At 30.6% G+C, this 24,813-nt stretch overlaps 2 protein-coding genes and 3 pseudogenes across 5 annotated transcripts in view; 4 read left to right on the top strand and 1 right to left on the bottom strand.

The window, feature by feature from the left end:
- The window catches only part of LOC111283239 (THO complex subunit 2-like), a 31,764-nt pseudogene extending 27,391 nt beyond the window's left edge, over nt 1–4,373 (top strand). Inside the window, exons 29-33 of the transcript XR_016342086.1 lie at nt 740–1,179; nt 1,270–1,471; nt 1,574–2,409; nt 2,938–3,227; nt 3,960–4,373. The product of XR_016342086.1 is annotated as a THO complex subunit 2-like (transcript). The remainder of the gene's footprint in view (nt 1–739; nt 1,180–1,269; nt 1,472–1,573; nt 2,410–2,937; nt 3,228–3,959) is intronic.
- A 151-nt stretch (nt 4,374–4,524) lies between these two features.
- Nucleotides 4,525–6,108, bottom strand: LOC111283236 (putative clathrin assembly protein At4g32285). The gene has a single exon (XM_022871700.2). The coding sequence runs from the start codon at nt 5,941–5,943 to the stop codon at nt 4,576–4,578; it is 1,368 nt and encodes a 455-aa protein (XP_022727435.2). The 5' UTR covers nt 5,944–6,108; the 3' UTR covers nt 4,525–4,575.
- Nucleotides 6,109–6,415: 307 nt separating this feature from the next.
- LOC111281489 (protein POLLEN DEFECTIVE IN GUIDANCE 1-like) lies at nt 6,416–11,676 on the top strand (annotated as a pseudogene). Its single transcript, XR_016342085.1, has 6 exons — nt 6,416–6,955; nt 7,949–8,100; nt 8,454–8,557; nt 9,563–9,651; nt 9,841–9,912; nt 11,169–11,676. The product of XR_016342085.1 is annotated as a protein POLLEN DEFECTIVE IN GUIDANCE 1-like (transcript).
- An 8,232-nt stretch (nt 11,677–19,908) lies between these two features.
- On the top strand, nt 19,909–20,519 carry LOC149518679 (uncharacterized; annotated as a pseudogene).
- A 1,311-nt stretch (nt 20,520–21,830) lies between these two features.
- On the top strand, nt 21,831–24,403 carry LOC111283079 (protein RGF1 INDUCIBLE TRANSCRIPTION FACTOR 1-like). Of its 2 annotated transcripts, none has more exons than XM_022871476.2 (4): nt 21,831–21,999; nt 22,556–22,816; nt 23,436–23,594; nt 23,844–24,403. In XM_022871476.2, the coding sequence occupies exons 1-4, from the start codon at nt 21,997–21,999 to the stop codon at nt 24,084–24,086; spliced, it is 666 nt and encodes a 221-aa protein (XP_022727211.2). In that variant the 5' UTR covers nt 21,831–21,996; the 3' UTR covers nt 24,087–24,403. The 2 variants fall into 2 exon arrangements, with proteins under 2 accessions (XP_022727211.2, XP_089616719.1); XM_089760593.1 differs by lacking the exon at nt 21,831–21,999 and adding an exon at nt 22,002–22,132.
- The last annotated feature ends 410 nt before the right edge of the window (nt 24,404–24,813 follow it).

The following is a 24,813-nucleotide window of genomic DNA, read 5'->3' as shown; positions in this document are numbered from 1 at the left end:
TGTTTTATATATAATATAATGTCTTCGTTTTTTTATTATGATTTTAATGTATTAGTTCTAATTTTTAATTCAAATGTTTTTTTACGTAATTTATATTATAAAATAAGTTTACTTAATAAATAAATTTAATAATTTAATTATATTATTATAAAATAAATAAAATATTACTATGTTTTATGAATTTTTATCTTTAAACAACATTTAAATCATTAATTTGAGTAACTATTACAATAAGGATGGTTATTTTCGTACTTTTAAATAAAATAATATTTGATTTTTAGTGATACCAAACATCATGATCTTTAATTCATATAAATTAATGATTATTAACTAAACAAAATGATTTCAAATCATGAGTGGTAGGATCACCTTGATAATGAGATCACTTCGAAGATTACATTATCATGGTGATCTTGAAAATGGTACCAAATGCTACTTAAGGGAAAATGTCCGAATTCTTTTATCAATCTTTTTACCCATGGTACCCATTCAATGCCTAAAATATATACGAGACATTGGTCCCTTGTCAGAAAGCACAAAAACTAACATTTTACATTTCGGCTTGCTGGGTTGTACTAGATTCATTTGGGGCATGTTGGAGTCTGATACGGATAGAATACTGAAGGGGGGTATTAATGCTTCTTTTTCCATGCTGATTGTTATTCAAATTTAAAAAATGATGTCTATTCTTCCTCTTATTCATGGCTGAATATATGTTGGATATTCTTCGACTCCGCAGTCTTCATGGGTTACTGATGAGGAGTTTGGAACGGGATATCTCGAGCTGAAGTCTGCACCTTCACTTGCTTCAAAATCTGTAATACAGTTCCTGTAAAAAATGGTTCATCTGGTAATGTTTCTCTGGGTGAGGCTACTGCTGGTAGGGCATTTGCCTCAGGAACCCAACAGTCAGATTTGAATTTGGTCCAGGACCTTCCAAGAAAAAAATCTGATGGGCGGTTGGAAAGAGCAGAAAATGTCCCTCTTGGGAAATCTGATCTGAAAACAAAAGTTGGTACATCAGCCAATGGTTCTGATGCTGTATTATCCGTTCCCTTAGCTACTTCACAAGCTGGAACAGAAAAATCTCTTGAAGATCAGAAACAGCTGGATGAATCTTCAAATAAACTGGATGAGCACACAGCCAAAGTTCCTGCAAAGAACTCTGCAGAATTGGAGGTGTTAAATGGTTCTCTTATGGATATTTTTGGCCTTTTTTTTGGGAATTTTTTTTGGTTTTTCACATTTTGCATTTTCCCTCTTCAACAGTTAAAAGCATCAACCAAACGCTCAATGCCTGCTGGATCACTTACAAAGACACAGAAGCATGATCCTGGAAAAGATGATGGCAAGTCAGTGAAAGCTGTTGGAAGAACTTCTACGACCTCTGTCGGTGACAGGGATATTCCTTCTCATACGGAGGGCAGACAAGGTGGGAGTACAAATGTTTCTTCAGCTGTCACTTCCAATGGTAACACAGTTTCTGCTCCACCTAAAGGTTCATTGGATATCCTTGGTTGAGTCAAAGGCAGATATTGTAGTTTCTAAGCCTTCTGATACGAAGATTCTGCAGGGAAAGATGATAGCTCTGAAGTCCCAGATGCATCAAGGCCATCTTCTCGAATTGTTCATTCTCCTAAGCAAGATAGTTCTGCTGCTGCTTCAAAGTCCAGTGATAAGCTACAAAAGAGAACCAGTCCTGCTGAAGAGACTGATAGATTAAGTAAATGCCTTAAAGGGGATGTTGAATTGAAAGATCTGGATAGTGAAGTTCGATTATCTGACAGGGAGAGGTCCACAGACCCCCGATCAGCAGATTTTGACAAGCCAGGAACTGATGATCCAACAAGCTACAGAGCTGTGGATAAGCCTTTGGATAGGTTGAAAGATGAGGGAAGTGAGAGACATGATAAGGATTACAGAGAAAGATTTGAGCATTCTGAAAAGTCTCATGCAGATGGTATTTTGACTGAGAAATCAAGAGATAGATCAATAGAGAGACACGGAGGAGACCATTCTGTTGATGAGAGAAGCACTGATAGGAATTTGGATAGACTTGGTGACAAAGCTAAGGATGAGCACAACAAAGATGAAAGAAGTAAGCACGATATGCTGATACATCCACAGAAAATTCTCATGTTGATGATCGGTTTCATGGGCAAAGCTTGCCTCCACCACCACCCTTACCTCCTCATATGGTCCCACAATCTGTTAGATCTACTGGTAGAAGGGATGAAGATCCTGACAGAAGGTTTGGAAGTAGCAAACATGCTCAGAGACTCTCTCCAAGGGATGAAGAGAAAGAGGTCAGAAGAAAATTCCTGGGTTTCCCAGGATGAGGGAAAGCGCTGAAGAGAGGATGAATTTCGAGAGAGAAAGCGAGAGGAAAGAGAGGTGTTGTCAATGAAGGTATTGAACTGCTCTATCTTTATTATTATTATTAGTAGTAGTAGTGAAATTTTGGAGTTCATTGTCATATCATCTATGACATTTGCTATTTTGCATGGAGGATTGCCTGCAATGCTAATTAATGAGATTTTGCATGGTAATCTGGATCTTGTGGTTGTTTATCATTTGATTATCAATGCGCTTGATATCATTGAAATGCTACCCTTTTAACCAATCTAGGTCATGAAGGTAAGTTGTTTATGATAGGTCATGGAGCTGATCTTGACTGAAATGATGATACATTTTACATGTATCCTAATAGAGGTATGGTTAAACATGTTTCAGCAGTTTGGTTATTTTGCTTACAACTTATTTAAATTTGCGTCATAACTGACTGAATAAATTTTGGCTCTGAACTGTTGAGCTAAAAGGGATGCAAAATGGCTCTTCTAGTTAGCATATTCTATGGAAATCAGGGGTTTGATATCATATAGGTATGTTTATTGTGTGCCAAGGTTTTTACGTATATTAGCGAGTGGCCCTATGTAGGTGGAAGAGAGGGACAGAGAGAAAGCAAACTTTTTGAAAGAGGATGTGGATTCTACTGGTGCCAAAAGGCGGAAACTCAAGAGAGAACATTTGCCATCAGAACCAGGGGAATATTCTCCGGTGGCCCCTCTGGCCCTTCCTATTGCCATTGGTATGTCACAATCTTATGATGGAAGAGATCAGGACCGAAAGGGTGCCATGATGCAGCATGGGGGTTACCTGGAGGAACCAGGCATGAGGATTCATAGTAAAGAAGCAGCCAGCAAGATGGCTCATCGCGACACAGATCCGTATCCTTAAAAGGTGAGCTAAAATATAGGTATAATAATCTAAACATACTTGCATATTATGTCCTGTGAAACTCATCAATTTTGTTTCTATGCTGCATGTTCATGCAAAGGATAAACGTATATTTTACATCAATGGAATGGGAGTATAGTGAAAGGGAGTTAATGTTTATCCTACCCTGTTTCAAATCTTCTTTTGGGTGTTTTATCAGGTGCGAGGGGTGTGTTAGTGCAAGCTAAAGGATCTAGAGATGAGCCTAACCCCTAAAATCCATTTGAATTCCATGTCCAATTGGAAGGATTTGCAAATAGATCACTCTGTTTTAATGATTTCATTTTGTGATCCCATATTTACCCTTAAAAACTTGTTTTCAACTTAGGTAGAGAGTTTATAGCATGTAAATTCTACTTTACCTTTCACTCCCAAATTAATGTAAAGAGTTATTTCCGCTGCTCTAGTTTACTCTTCTCACTTTGTCACCTGTTTGCTCCTCTTTTACTTTCAATCATTCACACTGCAAAGCATTTGTTGCTTCCTTTTCAAGGTATTCGTTTCTCGGTATAGCATCAAAATCATGCTGCATACGGGATAAATATCATTTTTAATGGAGATCTATCATGGAAGAAAGTTGTCGTGAATAAGTTCCATCTGTTTCATAATCTTATTTCACTACATTTTGGCCTTCATCTGTTCTATTGCAAATAGAAAAAGCTAATTCCTTAACCAGAGTCCAGGATGTATGATTGGGAATGGGATGATGAGAAAAGACAAAGACCTGAGCAAAAAGCGGAGGCATAGGAAGTAGAGATGGTGGAAGGTTGTCTTATGCACCGAAGGCTTCTTCATTTATTGACAGTTGGTGTTAGCAGCTTCACACTTGGCTGAGGTTCTCTATCAGCCTTTGTCTCTGGTTCCCTTCAAATTTTCAGCTTTTAGAATTTTATGGCTCTCTCGCAGGAAGGTTCATGAATTCAAAAGGAAATGCTAATTTATACATTACTATACAAAAAAAAAGTGTAAATTCTTTAGCAGTTGTAACTCTAGAATTCTCTACAATTTCGTTGTATTTCACTTTGGTTAGCTTTACAATTTCGTTGTATTTCACTTTGGTTATCTTTCAATTGAAAATGTATAGCTTCGTCTTTCAATCGATTCTGCTTATTTCCTGCTTAAACACTCGGTAAGAAATACAACTACGATATGAATTCTAAACAGAACTCCAAAAGAAAAACCACCAACAAATAGAAGGTCTGAAAAATGAGTAATCCTATTTTAAATTAATGAAGGAAATCAAGGCTTAAATATGCCATGGATTGCTAAACTCAAAAAAAATTAAAGGGCAGGTATGCGTCATAGTCCCCATGGATATTTTGGGTCACTGCTTGCATGTTGTGCAGAAGAAACTGGCATGCTGGGAGGCTGATAAAAGGGATTAGATACATTAGGATTGAAAGGTTGTATCTTCCATTCATCTTTCTCACTCCCATTGCTATAGTTGAATCCCTTGGTGTCTAAAAGCAAGTTGTTTGCCTGAAGACGAGAGAGATTTACTGAAGCATCCAATAGATCCTCCCAGCTATCATTTTCACTATCATCTAGCTGAATCAATGGTTCCCTCTCCTCAACTTGATCAAACTTTTCAGGAAAACAGCTGTCCTCAAATTTCTCCTTCAGAGTATCCACTACAACCAGTTGTTTGTCTCTGTCCTCTTCTGTTAAACTCGACTTGGAATCCATAAGTGATGATAACGATGATGGTGATATGGTGGGTGATGATGACTCTGTTAGCTGCCACATTCCATTGATGAAAGTCTTGAGAGCCTGAATTTGTAGCTGTGTAATCCGAAGCACAAAGGGATACTCATAGAACCCACAGAACCACATAAGTCTACACCAGTCATAAAACTCCAACAGCTGGTTTGCTTGCAGAGCTGCTTTCTTGTATATCCCAAAAGCTTCTATGCAACTCCTGTATGGCATTTGAAAGAGATTGTCCAACACCAAAACAACGTTACTTCTAAATATGGTGTAACAAATGAAGCTGTCCCGAATGATGTATTTCATTGCAGTCTGGATCAAAAAGCTTCTGGCTGCAGCCCCACTTGGTCTACAATCCATAACTCGATCAATTAGGCTTTGAAGCTGTGGCAAAATCTCAAGCATCCTGTCTATTTCTTTCATTTTATCTGCGATACTTTCAGGCATTTCCATTTCTTCATTGGAAAATACCTTACCATCTAACAAGAAGCGCCCAAGAGCTTCATCTAATAAATGTGCATATGATCTGATAAACGTGGTGTAACTCTCAGGATTGGAGGAGGAAGCATCCTGGAAACGACAAGGGTATAAAGAGATCAAACCATTTGATCGATTCCATAGCAATTCTGATCGAAAGGGGCTATCTTCGGGCAATAATCTAAGCAATCGGTGTAGAAGGAGTAAGCATTTGAGTGCAACTCGCCAGCTTCTAGTCTTTCCAAAACGGCGAGTGAAGCTAAGTGAAAAAGCAAGGCAACAAGGTGGAGAAATGGAGAGTATCTTGAGGAGCTCATGGACATATTTGTCAGGCAATGGCAAGTCATCCGGGGCTGTTGCCTTTACAATGATGAGTTCAACATTGCCAAACCCTCCAATTGTGGCTATTTTAGCATAGCTAACAGAGCTGTGCTCTCTTACATGAGTGAAAAATTGCCAGAACCGCTTATTCATGGTTTCCATGAGACCAGCAGAAAGCCTTCTATGTTGGGATCGAAATGCATAAACATGATGACATGACTTGGTTATAAAAAGGGTAGCAAGATTTACGCTTGGTTTCCCTTGGTATGACCGAAACACAGCTACAACTACAAGAAAAAATGTTTTTAATACCAATTAAAAAATGTTGTCAACAGGTTGGGCAAAAGAAAGATTATGTATCTCATCATTGATTCTCTTATAGGAGATTCTTCGGCTTTAGATGCCAAATTTACGTACTTTTTAGAAAGGCAAAAAATCGCAAGATGAGAATGAAAAAAAAAAATTATAAATGTAAAATTTTGAATTTTAAAATTATGAGGTGCCAGCATGAATCAATTTAATTTTACGTTTTAAATTAAATATTGTTGGTTTGTGTGCATGTCCTCGGGGACAAATACAATTTATGCTGTTTTCTCATTATTATCTTAAATTGATACAGTACAGGTGAGTTTGCTTTAGCTTCAATGGGGAATCATTGTGAAATACTACATGTTAACAAGAAAAAGCACTAGAGTCAAAGACAATAACAGTATTACCTTCCATTGATGAGAAACAAATATAATTTCATAATAATTTTCATTTAAATAAATTTGTTAACTGTTCAGTCGTTTTGGAGTTCGATCAAAGAGATTTTCATAGCATTGAAAGTTGCGTTTTCAATGCGTTGGGAACCGGACTCTTAAATAAACCCTAAATATCTTAAAGTTTTTTGGTGGCGGGAGCGTCGTGGTGGTGGCGGAGAGCGTGTGCCAGAATCTGTGTGGTTTTGGGGGATTGAGGCAGAGGAATGTCAATGGAGTTGTCAGTGGCGGAGGAGAAGAAATGGCGAGGACGGTGGCAGCGAGGGCGGACGAAGGTCGTGTAGAGGTGAGTAGTTCGAAGGAGCCGTTCCCGCCGGCACCGGTTCAGCCAGTGGCGAATAGAAATGTGGCTCATAAGCTACAGACAGCTGAGACGTTGGATTGGAAACGGCTCATGGCAGAGGATCCTAATTGTGAGTTTTTACAAAATTTCATTCTTTTATGAAATTCTTTCGTTGAGAATTTGATAAATGTTTCAAATATGATTTTAATAATTATTTCCTATTCAAGAGAGTTAAGAAAGAATTAAAGAGAACTATTATTACAATGAATTGGCTACATCAATGATTACGGATGATGGTAGAGTGTCACTCTGGTTAGTATTACTAGATTTTAAAATAATCATAGTTGATGGTGTAGAGACTGAGATAAAGAGATTTCTATTGAATATGAATATATAAATATCTTGAAGTAATGCATTTGTTTTATTGAAGTGGTTCAATGAGGTAGAGAGTTTTTAGAACACAGGGTCTCATGTCCATCAAGCCTCATCATAAACAACAGTTGAGTCGAATGGAGAAATTCATCTAGTTGACCGGAAGTAGTTTGTGATTGAGGCTTAGTTTTGTTGATGCATGTTAGAAAAAATTGTGGCAAAATTGTTTGTCATGATACTGCATAACATGAAAGGGAAGGCAAATCACGCATGCATCATATGGTTATATTTTATGTTTATTGCCTAATGCAGAAAGGAGAGAAAAGTTTTAGTGATGCTTTCCTTTTCTTTAGCTGTAACCCCCTTTTTAAAGTTTCTTTTCCTTCATCGTCTCCATGTTCAAAGTGAACCTAATAGTATTCATAGAAGCATATACAAGTTATCCAATGGGCTGACTAACATTTTTTTGTATGTTGTAAGCTTTAATTCTGTGAGCATTGCTCATGATCTTGGATCCAGGACGTTATGCTTGTTGACTTACAGTCTGACTACTTGGTGGAATTTTCCATAGAAAAATTTTCTCTGATTTATTAAGATATATAAGGATTCTGACCTTAAGTTTGGTTGCTTGGGGGAAGAAGTTAGGGAAACTGAGCAAGTGAGCGTATCTGCATTCTCTGGTTTATTTCAGTTATGTTTCGTGGAAATGTAAGTTTAAGATCTACTCTTGTTATGGTTCTCTGCTTGTCAGATCTTTATAGAGTGGAGAAATCGCCAGTGAAATACTTTTTGGAAGAAATGTATAATGGAAATTCATTGCGGAGCACCACAACACTTGGTAGTGAGACAGAACGAGAGAGAGTGTACGACACCATCTTCTGCTTACCGTGGAGATGTGAAGTGGTAATCGTAGCTCTCCCTTTTTGAATTTTGATAGGGATAAAAGAAAAAAGTGAGAGAAAAAAAAAAGAGAAGAGAAGATGGATTTTGTTGGTAATTTCTACCTGTACCTCATCATTTTATTAATAATAAGTTTTCTTGCCCGTATTATCATTGTTTCTTGGATTTACATTTTGCTCCATTTGGTAATTATTAATATTTAAATTTTGTGCATTGAAGATTGAAATGTCTACTCTATTTTTTGAAACACTGGAGAATGGTTTACTTCTGGTGGATTGCTTAATCCAATTGATTTATCTTCTGGTAAGCTTATATTTTTTTTTTGAGATTTCTTAAGCGCAAGAATATTATTTCAGCTTATACATGTTGGCTACTTTGTCTGCTTCGATTCGTTTCTGTCCTTGTTAACTATCATGTGAACAGGGATTTTGATTATGCTTTGGAGGCTCCTGACTACAAGGTTGGCTATTATTCTATGATAAATACGCACAGACATACTTTTAATACATATGATTTATTAGGAATACATGCATGCATGATGATGCAAATGTACCACACAAATATATGCAAATAGATGAGCATTTTGTGGTTGGTTTATGTTTCATACAACATCTCATTACTCATTTAGACTGATTTGGGTTCCCCATGCCCGTAACTAATTGTGTTAAACAGTTCTGCTTTTACTCTTTTCAGCTCATCCCTTGAAGTAGTAAAATGATTCTGTTAACATTATGACTCATTCTTTCATTTGGAAGTTTCAGAAAGGCTGGCATCATGCCTGGCTTTTCTTGAAGAGGACAGTCTTCAGAATCATCATCTTCCTTTTCTTAAATGGGTTACAACTCCAATCCTTCCATATATTTAATACTTTCCTCCACTTGATTATTCTTTTCTTTGTTGGAATCACTTTGCTCAAACAATCTGTGCTCTGAGAAGATATGATAGTAGATTCTGGCTTGAGATTGCTGGAGATTGAGTAGCAGAAAGTGTAGCATGGTGGTAATAGGCCCTAAAATTGGAACCTGAAAATTTTTATGGTGTCTTCTTAGTTTCCTTTTTTAGTTTCATTTTAATGAAAGGCAGAAAACAAATTTGAACCGTGCTTGGTAATTTAAAATGAGAACAATGCTTTAGAAAATGGAATTTAAATTGGCAGAAAACTGAAACAATTTGCAAATGATTTCACTGTTTTTTTTTTTTTTAATTAAGACGAGAATAAAAAAGAAATAGTTTTTTCTCATAAACAACATTTGTTTCCTAAATATTAGAAAGTTGAGAATGAAACTATTCTTAAAGTGTGCATACAAAAAATTGTTTTTTCCTCTTTTAGTCGATCAACATTTGATTCTTTCAGGCTATGTATGAAATTATGCTCTTCGGCTGTCTATATAGTTCTTTTTTGGCATATAGCGCAGTTATTGTAACATGTAAAGATTGCAAAATAACCTAACCATGTTTGTGGCAGGCAGTTCAAGTGGCCTTCTGCAGCAGAGCTATGTGATTTTGGCTGCTTTGCTGTTCTGGCCAGTGGAGTCATTCTCCTGGAGCGAACAGGTATAGCAGGACATATCACTGCATGCATGTTTGAAATATGCAATCATTAGCAAATATCCAAGTGTTATTGCTGCTTGTTGAGACTTTGAGGCATAATTAGAGCTCTTCCACTAATGAACCAAGAGTTGAACAAGTAATACTGATTTCATAGGTGGTTTTCTTTTCTAATTTTAGTTTTTGTCTTCCCAGATATCAGCCTGATATATCACATGATCCGTGGTCAAGGAACAATCAAACTCTGTGGTTTACAGTGTGTTGGAGGTGAGAATGAACAACTGGACCTGAGAACTTTTACCTATTTCCAAATTACTTTGAAGGATTTACTGATATGCTTTAAGGGCACAGATCAGATGTTGAACATTTACCATGAACAAAGCTGTGGATTGTCTGAGATTTTGATGCTTCATGGATTTAGGGCCAGAGTTTTGATGGACATGTTGGTTAGAAATTCTGGTGTATTTTTACTTCCAGTTATAAATTAAAAGTTTGTGTAAAAAGGAAAGAAAAAAAAGTAAAAAGACAGAAGTGGAAACATATGGGAAATCTTTAAGGTCTTTCAGAAGTTTTTGGGAGTTTCACTCAGAAGATTTTTAATAGTGTCACTATCAAAAGGATGCAAAAGTTTGTCAAGGAATTTCATCAAGCAGACTTTCCGAGTTGCTCATAGAATTTTCTGATCTTCCCAATCTAGTAATTTTAGAACCAAACACGCTCAACAAGTGCTACTAGAGGTAATTACAATGTGGCACTGTGGTGATGTCCATCATTGGAATTCACGTTGGTTTTTCAAACCTTAATAGACAACTTAAATGACAGGGTGGATGAGGTAACCACTAAGGTGGTCAAGAAGACATGCTTGTAATACTTGGAAAACCTTGGAATGTACAGAGAACAGGTTTCTACCTGTTGAGAAGTAAATATTCCTTCATATATTGAAAAAATGAGAAATTTTAACTGCCAACCTTTAATCATTGAGCTCCATAATTGAAATTTGTCAACACAATTGCTTATTACGGCGGATGGCCTCTAATCTGAATAGCATATTCCTTAATGCAATATTAATAAATTGTTTAAAGTTGGGAGCTGGGACTTTTTTTTTCCGAGGGAGAATTACAAAATTTTTATGTGAATAATATCTCAAAGGAAGGGATTAAGGTCATGGATTCAAAGTTTGCTTAATATGCTGCCTGCACTTGAATAAATTCTATTTTTTGGAATAAATTTTTATTTTGTCACTGACTAAAATGATTAATAGTATGTTATTATCAAAGTTTCCATAGCTGGGCCTTCTAAAGATTAGATAGCCTTTTAGAGATTTTTCTTTAGATTCATGACTGTGAAGTGACATATATGGTTTCATTTATCTTGTACCTCTCTGATAGGATCTATTTCTACTACAAGGAACTAATGTGTGTTTTCCTCTAGCATCCATGTTGATTCTACTTCCGTTAGCTGTATATTTTTACTAGTGTACGGCTGAATTTTGTATGACACTGGTTTTTTGTGTCCACTTACAGATATTTGATAAATTATGCCAAAGTTTTAGTGGAGATGTGTTAGAAACCCTATTTAATTCTGCAGATGGACTAGCAAACTGCTGTCAGGAAAACATGAGATTCTGGATTCAGAGATTTGTTTCTGACCAAGCATTGGCTATGACTTTCTCAAATATCCTTATATTCAAACGATGTTCTCTCTCTCTCTCTCTCTCTCTCTCCTCAAATATTTTCGTTCCACTTGTTGCCTTGACTGTTATTACTTCTTCATTCTTTTATTTTATTAGCTCAGGCTATTACTTTATCAACTTGCATCGTCACTCATAATAATGCACTATTTGCTTTGTTGGTATCCAATAACTTTACTGAGATAAAAAGCAATGTCTTTAAACGCTTTAGCAAGGATAACATACACAATCTGATATACTCAGGTGAGTTGCTTCTTTCACGTTTCTTTTTGTGGTATTTGTGACTGTGATGATATTTTGGATACTTGTGGAATTTAAAGTGCAAAAAAGAGCCATTACTTTAATGTTTGCCAGATGATTATTTTTATGTGATTCGAGAGAAATATTATAGATAGTTTCCTGTCAAGTTCATTTTGAAAGTTGTGAGACCAGAACCCAAGCTATGGCCAAGTCACTTTGTCAGCCATGGTTGATGTTTTGTGTACCTGTTAGTATCATTTATGTATCATGGTTATCATCTTTGGCTTTCTTTACTTAAGAATTTTTTCTTGATATTTATTTTCTATAAAGTATATGTATTCTTCTTTCACTGCTTTGTTAAACTTTATTCCTTTACACTCTATTCTTTCCCTTTGTCAATATCTCTCATTCTCTTCCATCCTTGCCATCATATTTATTGTTGACTTCTCTTCCTTTTCTGGTATTATTTTGATGCCTCCTTGTGTTCTACCTTGTTTGTTGGTGCAACCTTATATTTCTAGTCCTGTGGGAGGTTGTGTTATTAGAAGGCTTTAGTGTCTACTTACTCCAGGGGAAGATGATGGGGACCCTCTCTGATTTTAGTACTTAGTCTGCAAACCTATCCTACATGACAGTTTAGGATTTTTCTTGTTGGCCATTGTGATTGAGTATGCTTAATGCACGCATCTTGTTATATTTAGAAAATATTGAGCTGCCAAACTGATTGAAATACTGGCTAGAAAGAACAAGAAGTAACAATACATGTATCCGTTAGCGTGTAAGAACTAAGGACCAACTTGAGCACATGCCACATGTGAACCTATGGAAAAACATTATTACTTAATATTACTTAACATTATTACTTGTTTGTGTATTAATAACTTTTAAAGTAACCTACTTACAAAAATTTCAGACTTTGAATATACAAACTGAAGATAGCAAGAAAAATCTCACTTTTGTTCCCCTTGCACCCGCTTGTGTGGGAAGTTCCTGTTAATACTTTGTTAAATTGTTTTCGTTGTTACTCCTCCCTCTCTCTCAGTTCTTCTTCCTTTGTGCATGTTTACAGAGTTTTTTAATATCAGACCTTTTCGCAGTTCTGTTTTCTTTTTCTCTTTTTAATATTAAATGAAAAGGTTTCTCTCTGATAGCATGTTCTTCACAAAAGGCTCTCTTTGCATAGCATATAATGAAGCTTCAAAGTAGAGCCCAATTTTTCAAATTAAATTTGCCAATGTCAAAGGGAAAAGTTAACAGATCTTCACCAGTTACACATTTCAATTGAAAGTTGGAAGTGATAAGATTCTGGCTTTGTTGGAAAGTATTAGATGCTAGGCAGTTTCTACATTCTGGTTAATCAGTTTCTGTTGATGATTGGCATGGGCATACAAAAGCATGCAAGCTGGTATGTCAATAGGTGTCGTAAAAGAAAACACCATCTTCACTTCGATCGATTTGAAACAATAAAGGTGAGTATCATCAGAAAGTTCGGTTGCATTCATTGGCTGCTCCGGTTATCGATTTCACTTGGTGGGGAAAGTATCAATCCATGAGAAGTATAGGAAAAAACCGCTCGGATTTCTTCGTAAGACAGGCAGCAGGATGCAATATATGGTACATGTAAATGGGTTTTCCCTCCAATTTTGTAGAGAATGATCACTTGCTGACTTCAGAGAGTTAACTCTTCATGTATACATGTAAATGGGTTTTCCTCCAATTTTGTATAGAATGATCACTTGCTGACTTCAGAGAGTTAACTCTTTGTACAAAGGTTTCAGCATTTCCAATTTCTTTGTCTCTAATCTGCTGGTGCATTTCTTGCGCTCTTAGGAGTGAGTAGAAATCGGTTGAAATTGATTTAATTAATCGAAATCGATAAAAAAGTAATCAATTTGATTCATTTTTTTCGGTTTAGGTTATATTTGGTTTTTTAGGTTGATTAAATCGATTGAGTTTTTGTTTGTAAAAGTAATAATTGAATCAATCGAATTAATTGATTTTTTAATAAGTAAGAAAAAAAAGTTGAGATAAGTATTTTGATTTTCTTTCTTATAAAATGTTATTAAAATTATTAAATTTTTTAATGATTTAATTTGAATTATACTTGAGTTTGAGTTTTATTAAATTAAATTTATAACGAAATAATTATTTATAATAAAAAAATGATAAAAAATTTAATTATTTAATTAAATTAAATTGATTTTGATTTGTTTAATTATGATTGATTATTTAAAAAAAATTTATCAATTTAATTATTTATTGAATGAAAATTAATTAATTCTGTTATTGATTTTATCAAATCGTATCCATCAATTGTTCAACTCTATTTATATTGTCTTTTTATATTTTAAGTATTGCTATTTCCCCTATTCAGTGTCATGATCTGATTATGAGTAGGGGAGACATATTTTGGTTTCCTGGAGCTGAATACTGTTCCACTTTCAAAACTTGGGGTTTAGATTTGAAAAAGGATTGTATGAATCAGGCACTTCACATCAATATATGTTATTCCAATTTAAATTATATCTCGTAATTTTTTTATTAAAAAATATCAACTTTTTATTATATATCATGTGTGATAATTAAATAATAAATATTTATTTCAATAAATTCATACATATAATGTGTAATAAATGATTAATTTTTTTTATTAAAATGATTATACTATATGATTTAAACGAAAAGAACATATGTTGTTGTGAAATAACTATTTCATACCATCTTTTCTCAGGAGCTCGTATCTTTACTTTGAGTAGCGCAAATGTGCAATTCCTCTTTTAAACTTGAGATTTCCTTGGTCGCTGAACTTGTCTATGGAGAAAAGCTTTGCCTTGTTTCAGGTCCACATGTAAGCGTTAATCATGTTTTTTACTGTCAGCAAAGCTCTAAGAGTGGTGTTTATTCGATTTAGTTATTTTAAAATTAAATTAATTAAATTATTTTATTTTATTTTTATCAATAAAATTAAATTTATAAAATTTAAAAATTAATTAATCGAATTTAATTTAATCAATTCGATTAATTTTTTTGATTAATCAAATAATAAATATATTTAAATTAAATTATATTTTAAATTTTTAACTTTTTATATTTTAAATAAATTAAATAAAATTATCTAACAAAATATATACATATCAAAGTATTATGTTTAAAATTTTAACAAATTATAAAATTAAATGAACCATTGCATATATTTTTATTTTATATTTAGATTATATTATATTTTGATAAAATTTTTGGTTAATTTTATCTTTAAATTGAATTAATCAAAAATCAAAATTTTTTAAAAAATTATTTTTATTAATTAATTAAAATTAATTAAATAATTAATCAATTAATCGAATCAATTCCATCTATTAATTCGATTAAAATCAAATAATGACGACCCTGCTATAATCTGGAAGGTTTGTGGAAACCATATCTTCAAATTAGCCCGTATCTTTTAGTCACGTCTCAGGGTACAAAGTTGATTTGAGAGCGGCTGAGACCAACAGCTTTTGCCAGTCATCCTTGTTGCAAAACAGCACAGACATGGGGTATGCCTCATCTGCTTCTATTTCTAGGTCAAACAATACACAAAATTAGACCCTATATTTTCCTGCTGTTATGTCAACTCCAGCCCTTTCCTTGAGTCACAATCTAAATAGTCGTCAAAAAATCACATTAACTGTAAACAACTAAATAACAATTAATTCGTTACAATGTGACAAAATTACTCAACTTTAGAGGTTTGAAAAATATTACACGATGTGTTTTTCAACTTGGAAATTTTTAATAAAACCAGATGTGAAAAGCAACTCTAGAATTTTCTCTTTATTAAAAAAAAATGTGAAAAATGACCAATTTCATGAAAATATTTATATGGGCACCGTCAAAGAGACTACGGCTGTCATACGCTATGTTTAATAGAAAAAAAATATTTTTCTCTTCATATTTGATAGAAAAAGATGAAAATTAGAAAGAATGAAAATATTTGTGTACAAAATTAGATGTAACTAAAACTATTAATAATTTTAATTGAATAAGTGTTTTAAATTTCACAAGTAAAAAATTAGATTTTGAGGAAGTTAAAATATAAAAAATTAGCTTGCTATTCGTGTGATGCTAGAATTATTTTTATTTTATTTAAATTTAAATAAAAATTAATATTATTAAATTATCAACATGTTCAAAATATATAAAAAATATAAATGAAAAAAAAAATTAAATCCACCTTAAATTGAAGAGTAATAAAAAAGAATATTAAAGTCTATGAGAATATGAAATATTGTTTGAAAAATAAGTTGAATGGAAAAACGATAAATAATTAAGCTATATAATTTTATGTAATTTATAAATATATTTAAATAATAATTTTATCTATTTAATTATCTTATATTTAAATTAATTTTTTATTTAAATCTTGATAAATTTTAATTCATATATATTTAAATAATAAATTTATTTATAGATAATATTTGTTCATATAATAATATTTAAATTTTAGTATTTGATATTTTTATCTGATAATTTTTTTGATATTTTATATCTTGACTCTATTCACAACAGATATCTTAAAAAATTTCTACTACTAACATTTTTATTATAAAAGTTTGACAAAGTTTAGAATCTAAATGGATTCTTATAACTAATTTCTCAAACATATAATAAATTTAGATTATAAAATATTCTTGTAATGTATGATTAAATAGTGTAAAAATTATATATCAATTCTATTTAACTATACATGAAAGGCTTAAGAGATGTTATAAGTGTGGAAGTGTCATTGATAAATCTGACTTTATTTTATTTTTTTAATTTTGGAAATTATGCATGAGCTTTTTGACTAAGTTAAACTGGTCCTTTAATTATTAAATAAATAGTTCTCATTTTGTAACATAGAAAATAATTTATAGTCTTCATTTATGTCAAAGTTTATATGAATCTATTGGGACATGTGTTCGTTTATTTATATTTATTTATATTTTATTTATGAAATATATTTAAAAGTTAAAGATAATGTAATAAGTATTTATCAAAAATATTAAAGATATTAAATATTTTTAAAAGTTGTGATAAATTTAAATATTTATGTTAATTATAAATAAATTAAAAAAGAGAAATTACTTTAAAATTAATTTTAAATTAAGATAAAATGATGTATAGGATAAAAGAATTTCATTATAATTTAAATTAATTTTTTATTAAAATTTAAAATTTTAGATAATTTAATAAAATTTAAAATATATTTTTTAAATAATTTAAAATTAATAAATATCTATGTGTCATTATGATGAGAAGTTTTAAAATTTATTTTATGTGTCGTAAAAAAAATTGTTCACATAAACATTCACGTCAACAATTAATTTCTGATAATTATATATATTGTAATATAATATATATACGATGTCTTTTCTTTCGCATTTTCATTTATTTTACATATATTTATTATCATTTTCTCCTACCAAATAAATGCATTATCATTGCGGTAAGGGTATCATATTTAAGTCTTGACATTTATATGAGATAGAATAATGTTAGTACTGGTGTTGCTAGGAAAGAATATTGGAGCATTTTTTTTATTGTAGGCCAAAGTTTAAATCTTTATATGTGAAAATAAATAAAATGTTTTGTATTTAAGATTGTTAGGATTTGAATTTTAATTATTAAAATTAAAATTTTAATCTTTTATCGACATATTACATAATTATTGGCATTTTTGTTTACTTCCAAGTGTTATGTGTTTTTTTCCTAGACCATGCTTGATTGCTTGAATGAGGTTGCCACTAACATTTAAAACACAAAAAAAAAATATATATATATATATTATAGTTAATTTATGCAAACATTTAAAAAAATAATATTTAATAATTTTAAAATTTAATAACTATAATTTTTTCCTCTTATATCAAACTATGGCTTATTTGTGAAAAAAAAATATTATTAATTATTAGTTAAAGAGCCAAGACTGCATGTTGCCTTTTTTCCTTTATCCATTATCTTTATATTTTAAATGATGTTATCAAGAATTTTCATTAATTCATAAATATTCATGAGGGATGAGCATATTAAATAATTTTATCAAAATAAATAATTAATTATTTTTGTCTTGGTCCAATATATTACAGTCTTTGATTTCAGTCATTTTCTTTAATTTTTTATATTACTTTTGAAATGTTGGAGAAATGAATCCAATTAAATTTATCTAAAAATATTTTAGAAAATATCAAAGTAATAAAATAAATAAACAGCCTCTAATAAATGTAAAAAAATATATCATTACTATCAGTTTTATACTTAATTAATTAAGAAAAGTAATAACTACAAACCCAAATTAGGGATAAATATGATAGATATAAAAAAAAATTGTAAAAATGGGTAACCTTGAATTGGAGATTAAATTTAATTGATTTATATTGTTATTTTTAAAAAATAATATTTAATAATTTTAAATTTTAATATTTATAAATTATATTTTAATCTCTTAAAAATAGGTATAATTTTGTTAAGATAGTTAAAATATCAATTATAGATATGTTTATTTTTTTCCTCTGTTGTTATTAATATTTTGAAAATCCTGTTCAGATTTAACAAATTTCGGAGCAAATATAGGAATTTTTTTATGAACAGATTTTCTTTACAGGATAAAGCCAACCCCTTTTCTTAAATCTTATTATGCCCTACCGAAACTCAAATTTCTCCATGCTTTTAACCTTCTTTTAAATTTTTAAGAGATAATATTGTCATTATAATATTCGCTGATTTAGGATTTTATTTTTTTGTACTTTAGATTATCTTTTGCTTGTTCTGATTATTATTTTTCTTTTTTTAAAATAAATTATCACTTGAAAAGAGCTAACCTAATGGAGCAAATTGAAGCCAAAGAAAACTCACTGCTAAAATCTTCAAAAATAAAAATCTTTATGTGATTTGTCAAATAATATTATATGAAATTTAATTATTTCTCAATTTTTAAAAAACATAATTAATTGAAAATTTATTATATTTTTATTTAATAAATAAAATTAATAGTAATTAATTATATTCAATTTTAATTTTTATAAAAAAGTTATAATTTGAGGTAAAAAGTTATAAATTTTAAACTTACTGTTTGTAAATATACACTGATTTACGAAACATTTAGTTTAAAAAAATTTGAAATTTTTCTCAAAATCATATTATGAGAATGTGATTCTCACGTTTAGTTTACGAGTATTTAATTAGTTTAAAAAATCTTATATTTTCAACGGTACTAAAAAATGTTGAAATAAAAAATTCACTTTTTTTTGTAATTTTTTAAGATTTTCTAGAAAATAATTATTATATTTGGTTTCACATTTAACTTGAATTAAAAATTTGTGTTAAATAACAAAACACGTTTGACTAAATAACAAATATTATGTTTTTTATATAAAAAATGTAATATTTATAAAATAATAATTTTTAACCAAATAAATAATACATTTATAATGTCAATTATGTAATATTTAATCAAACAAATACTACATTTCTATCAATGGGAACGCAACACTAGTTCAAATACTTTGATTCTAGCATTAGAAATGTAATAATAGGTCAAATTCAAAGCAATAAATGATGCTACAACAAAACGTCAAATACAAAGCAAAGCAAAGCAATGCATAAGGAGTGGCCTAGATAATGCCACGTAGGCCCTAAGTCATGCGCATTGTCAATTTTTTCTTTTATAGCCATGTAATATAAATTTTAGTGATTTACTAGTGCCATATAGACCCTTAAGCTAAGGGCATTGTCATTTTTTCTTTTACAACATAATAATATAGGCTTTCATTACGTTTCTTTGTGGATAAATACAGTATTTAAGCCTCAAATGATTTTTTTTATAAAGTTAATAATACGTGTGATTTTTTAATTATGGGTAAAAATTTATATTAATTTTTAAATTTTATAAAATTTTAATTAAATCTTTAATTGATCAAACATATATTAATGTGATTATTCCATTTATTGAATTATCTAAATTAATAATAAATTTTATGTGACATAGCATATAATCTGAATAAGTTGTATTACGTAAAATTTTTTAAATATCAACTAAGCAAAAAAAAAAAAAAGAAGACAAAAAGTACTTTAATGTCCACTTAAAAAAATTAACCATCTTTTCAATATTTTAGGTGTTGAAAAGAAAGGGAGGTGCTTAGAGTTGAAAGGGGAGAGCTATGGGTTGCTGTATGTAATATATTGGCTTGTAAGAAACTCATTTTCTCAAATCCATTTTCAGTTGTTGAGATGAGATGATTTAATGACCATGGAAGATAGCTCATTTTCTCAAACTCATTTTCAGTCTCCTGAAAATTTTCGATCTAAATTCAACTATGAAGGAGTTGGAAAATACCATGGTTAAAGTAAGAGAAGAGCTCATGGTTTATCCAACAGGCTAAAACTAAAGTCCTTGTTCAGGAACAGTCTATTTTCTTAAACCCATTTTTAGTCCCCTTGAAAACCCATTTCTTAAGCTTTCTTTTCAACGTCTTTCCTCTTTGGAACAACCTTCTTTTGAGCCCAAAAATATGCATTCAAGTATAAGTTTTCATGGGTGGAGATGCAAGGCAAAGAATTAGTCCACATGGAATGAGAAGATGATTGTTTTACATGAATCGACTTGGAAGAAAGTTGGTTTATAAAGCCATCATGAATTTAACTTACCAGATCAAGAGAAACAATAATTGATTCTTGGTTTAGTTGAGAAATGGTGTTGTTAGACCAAAAGTTTCATTTTTTTTTCTTGGGGTAAAGCTAGTGTTACACTTGAAGATATCATAATTTTGAAGGGTTTTTCTGTTATAAGTTTAGGGTTTAGGGACATTAAAATTTTTTTTGTTTTTTTAATTTGTTTAATTGGCATTTAAAAATTTTTATGTAATACAATTTGTTCAAATTATGTGTTATATCACATAAAATTTTATTGTCAATTTAGAACGTTTAGTAGATGAAAAGATCATATTGACACACATTTAGGTAATTGAGGATTTAATTAAATTTTTTTAAAGTTTATGAATTAATATAGAATTTGACTCATAGTTTAAAAACCAAATGTGCTATTAACTCTTTTTTATATAAACATAAAGTATGTTATTTTTTAAAAAATTTTTCACTCCAATATTATGTTTCAAGGCTTTGAATTGCAATAATTGTGGATTATATACTGCATTTCTTAAAAGCTAATCACAGTATTAGATTCTAACCTTTTTTTTAATTTTTTACTCGAATATTACGTTTTTAGGCTTTAAAATACAATAATTGAGGATTATTTGTTTTGTTTCTTGAATGAACAAAATGCTATAATTGATTACACTTCTTTTTTTCTTTTTATAAAATTGACTATTCGAATATTGCATTTCTAAGATTTGAAATGCAATAATTATGGATTATTTGATTTCATATTGTTTAAGTCAAATACTGCATTTATATTTGACAAGAACATGGTGTTTGTTATGTATTGACAGACATTATAATAAAAATACTTGATTAAGTAATTTGATTTTCTCTATAATTAAACATAAAAATCTAATAATTTCATGAAAAAAAAAAAACTCATCCTTACCAAAATCTACACTTTTTTTAAAAATCACTTTTCTTCTAAAAATTTAAAATTTTACGAGCTAAACACTCCCTCAAGATTTTATTTGTTGTTCTTTAGATTTTTTTTTTTTGACTTATGCTAACTTTTTTTTCCTTCTTTTTTTTTACTAAATTGCCACTTGAAAAGAGCTAATCTAATGGAGCAAATTGAGAATAAAGTAAAAAATCACTTCTCAAATCTTCAAAAATAAAAAATTTTCTATGATTTGTCAAATAATACTATATGAAATTTAGTAATTTCTCAAAAATTGAAAAACATAATTAATTGGTAAATTTATTGTATTTTTATTCAATAAATAAATTATTAATTATTAATTATTTTCAATTTTTTAATAAAAATCATAATTTGAGATAAAAAAAGATAATGTAAATGTTGAAATTTAAATTTCAAACTTTACTTATAATTATATAGATCAATTAAATTAAATTATTTAATTTCAATTTTCATACACTAACAAGTCAAGTAAAATTAATTAATTAATAATTAATAAAAATTACAGTCACAGAAATTACTTTAAATAGGCTCGTGAATCATGATCATGATGTTTTCCAACAAAACAAGTTCATTACAAAATTTTAATAAATTAATAACCGTCGATCAAGTTTTAACTCTCCAATCAGAATGATTTATTTACCTTTCCCGCCTAGGTTAGGTAACTCGTTTTCCTAGCAAATGCTGGTGACAAAAATTTCTCTGTTTTTAGTATCTTTCACTGCACATTCCTTATATCACTCTGTTCACATTCTGTAGGCTTCTCTGTCTTTTCTTTTCCTTTTTCTCAACTTTCTTTGCAAATTCTAGTTTGGCAAATTGTAAAGAAATGGTGAGAATTCTGTTTCTTTCACTAACTTTTGATGTCTCTTCTGATTTTTTTTTTTTTAGCAAACATAATCTCAAGTGTTAAATGATGGCTATCTGATTTTCCTTTTGGTGATCGATGTTATTTGGCTGTCATGGTCTGTTTGGTTCCCAGGAAATTTTAGATAACGCAAAGAAATACAATCTTTTTTATTCTTGTATTTGATGCAGCTTTGATATACTCATGAAAAAAGCCCTGTATAGCTTCTTGGGTTAATTTAATTTTCTTGAAATTTTCAACCTTTCATGAATTCAACAACAGCTTTATATCTGGTGTTTGAATTTTGAATCTTGAATCTTGAAGTTTGTTGAATTGTAATGGTTCTGTTCAAATTTTTATCAATCAGATGTTGAATCTTGATACTGAGTTCATCTGTTTCTCACATTCTGTATTGACTTTACCATTGTGTTTCTATTGCTTTTGAGTACTTATCTATCAAAGCTGTGAACTTGGAATGAATTGTAAATCAAGAATGTTGAAAATTCATTGCTTTTCAAGCTTTTTGAATTTGTTATTGTAGGTGGGTTGCGGGTTGTACATAAAGAAGAAAACAGATTGGCTTACTAGCCTTCTGCAAATTGAGTTCTTTGGTTCTTGCTCTGATCATCAAGACCTCAGAAAAAATGAGAAAAATGTGTTCTGCATCGACTGCAATCTCGAGTTTTGTAGGCATTGCAAGGCCCACAGCCAGCACCGGTCGCTTCAGATCTGCAAATATGTCTATCAAGATGTCGTTCGCCTTCAAGAAATACAGAAGCATCTTGATTGTTCCAAAATTCAGGTTTTCCACTGTTCACTGCTCTTTAATTCTGAAACTTTCCTATTAAAAATAATCAATTCAGTGCAATTCTTTTGCCTTGTTGCTTTTTTGTAGTACATTATGGATGTGATAAAAGATTGTTTTGAGGGTAAATCACAAATTAGAATGCAAAAATTGTCATTAATTTCTTCTAATTGTTACTGATATATGTATAGATGAATATGAGTTTGTGATTATCAATAGTTTTGACTTTATTTGACCAACGAAACATCTTTTTGTTCTCATTGTTGATTATTCAAAGTTGTAAAATACTTAGAGGATCGGTTAGAGTAGAGTACTGGACTTTTAATTTCAGTGATCAGAATTCGATCCTGATAACTTCGAGTAGAAAAAAGAAAAAGAGATTTGAAATCAAAGAGAGTTGATTTTCATATCATTATGTTTGCAGAATCATCCAAATTGCTTTACCCTGTTCTATTACTGTATTGTTTTCTCAATATTTCTATATCCACAGTTCCAACTTATAATTACTCAAGTGATTGCTTTGATTGCCTTTTGCTTTTCTCTTTTGATAAACTTTAGTAGCAATTGGAATGATCATAGTTGTCTTAACTTAAATGATTTGTAATTATCTTGACAGACATACAAAATCAATGGTGAAAAAGCTGTACATTTGAATCCTCGGCCTCAAGCAAAAGATGCCAAACCATCAACAAAATCAAAAACTGGTGCTGCCTGTGAAGCTTGTCGGAGATACCTTCAAGACCCGCCTAATCGCTTTTGCTCCATTTCATGCAAGGTAAATTCATTTGGATTTATTTACTACCTGAATTTAGAACTGATAATTTAAAACATAACATGACTCGAATATGATCTGATTTAAAATTTTAATAAAAATTATATATGAATTTATTAAAAATAAAAAAATATATTTCGTATTTTTTACGTCAATATGAATTATGATACAAATTTTTTATATTTCCCATTTCCTTTTATCTGAAGTAGCAATTGATTTAACAATTTAACCATAATCTAATGAATGTTTCAGGTATCAGCTGTTGATGTGAAGCCTAAAGACCAAAGTGATAAAATGGAATTGCTGATGCAAGAATTTCCTGATCTTTCCTGGAAAGACAATCAAAAGTCAGAAATAAGCACAGAAGAAAAACAATCCTCACTCTCATCAACAGATGTTTCTGAGGAGACTAAAACATGGGTGAGCACAAGTTTAAAGCCTAGGAAACGAGTGAACAAAAGGAAAGGCATTCCTCGTAGAGCTCCTCTCAATTAATTAAAAAAAAAAAAAGGTACTTAAAACAATAAAAATCAATGGCTATAACAGTTGAAAAAATGATACTTTTCAATGAATTGAAGAAAATCACTCTCCAAGACTGGTCTTTGTTTTGGAACTTAGTTGGGGTTAGTTGGGAGGGCAGTCCCACATTGTCATGAGAGAAAGTGATATTTTTCTTCTTCAGATTGTACAGCATAAGGGAGAAAATAGTATTGATTTGAAGTTGATGGATAGCAGTGTTTTAAGATCGATCTTTAATCTTTGTATCTACCCCTTTGACAGATTTGATTGGATCTACTATGATTTTGTTTTCCTTTCGGTGGAATTTTATTTTCATGGTTGAATAAGATATTTCTTATTACACCCAAACATTTTCCTTTTTATACTTTGTATGTGTTCTTAATATGATTTCATTTTTTAAAATTTAATAATTCATATATTTATATATATTTATTTTATATTAAATATATATAAAATATAAAAATTATTTTATATTTTGGTTTTAATGGGAATGTTTCTAATTGAGTTGACTTGAGTGATTGTTTTCCATTAATTTTCTTTATTATTGTTATTTGTTTGGGTTGTCCTAGAAGAAGGGCTTTGTCTCAATCTTTGTCAGTTTAGGTAGCCGTGTTTATTTTCGTCTGATGTTTGGTAACTACCTAATTTTGGGACCCTCCCTCTCGTTACATTATGGAAACCAAACAGTGTCTTGTTTAAATAT

Source organism: Durio zibethinus, chromosome 5 (assembly GCF_047325235.1).
Source record: "Durio zibethinus cultivar Kanyao isolate XHJ-2024 chromosome 5, ASM4732523v1, whole genome shotgun sequence".
In the NCBI taxonomy this organism is placed as follows: domain Eukaryota; kingdom Viridiplantae; phylum Streptophyta; class Magnoliopsida; order Malvales; family Malvaceae; genus Durio; species Durio zibethinus.
Note: the sequence above shows the minus strand (reverse complement) of the source record. Positions and strands in the feature narration are given on the sequence as shown.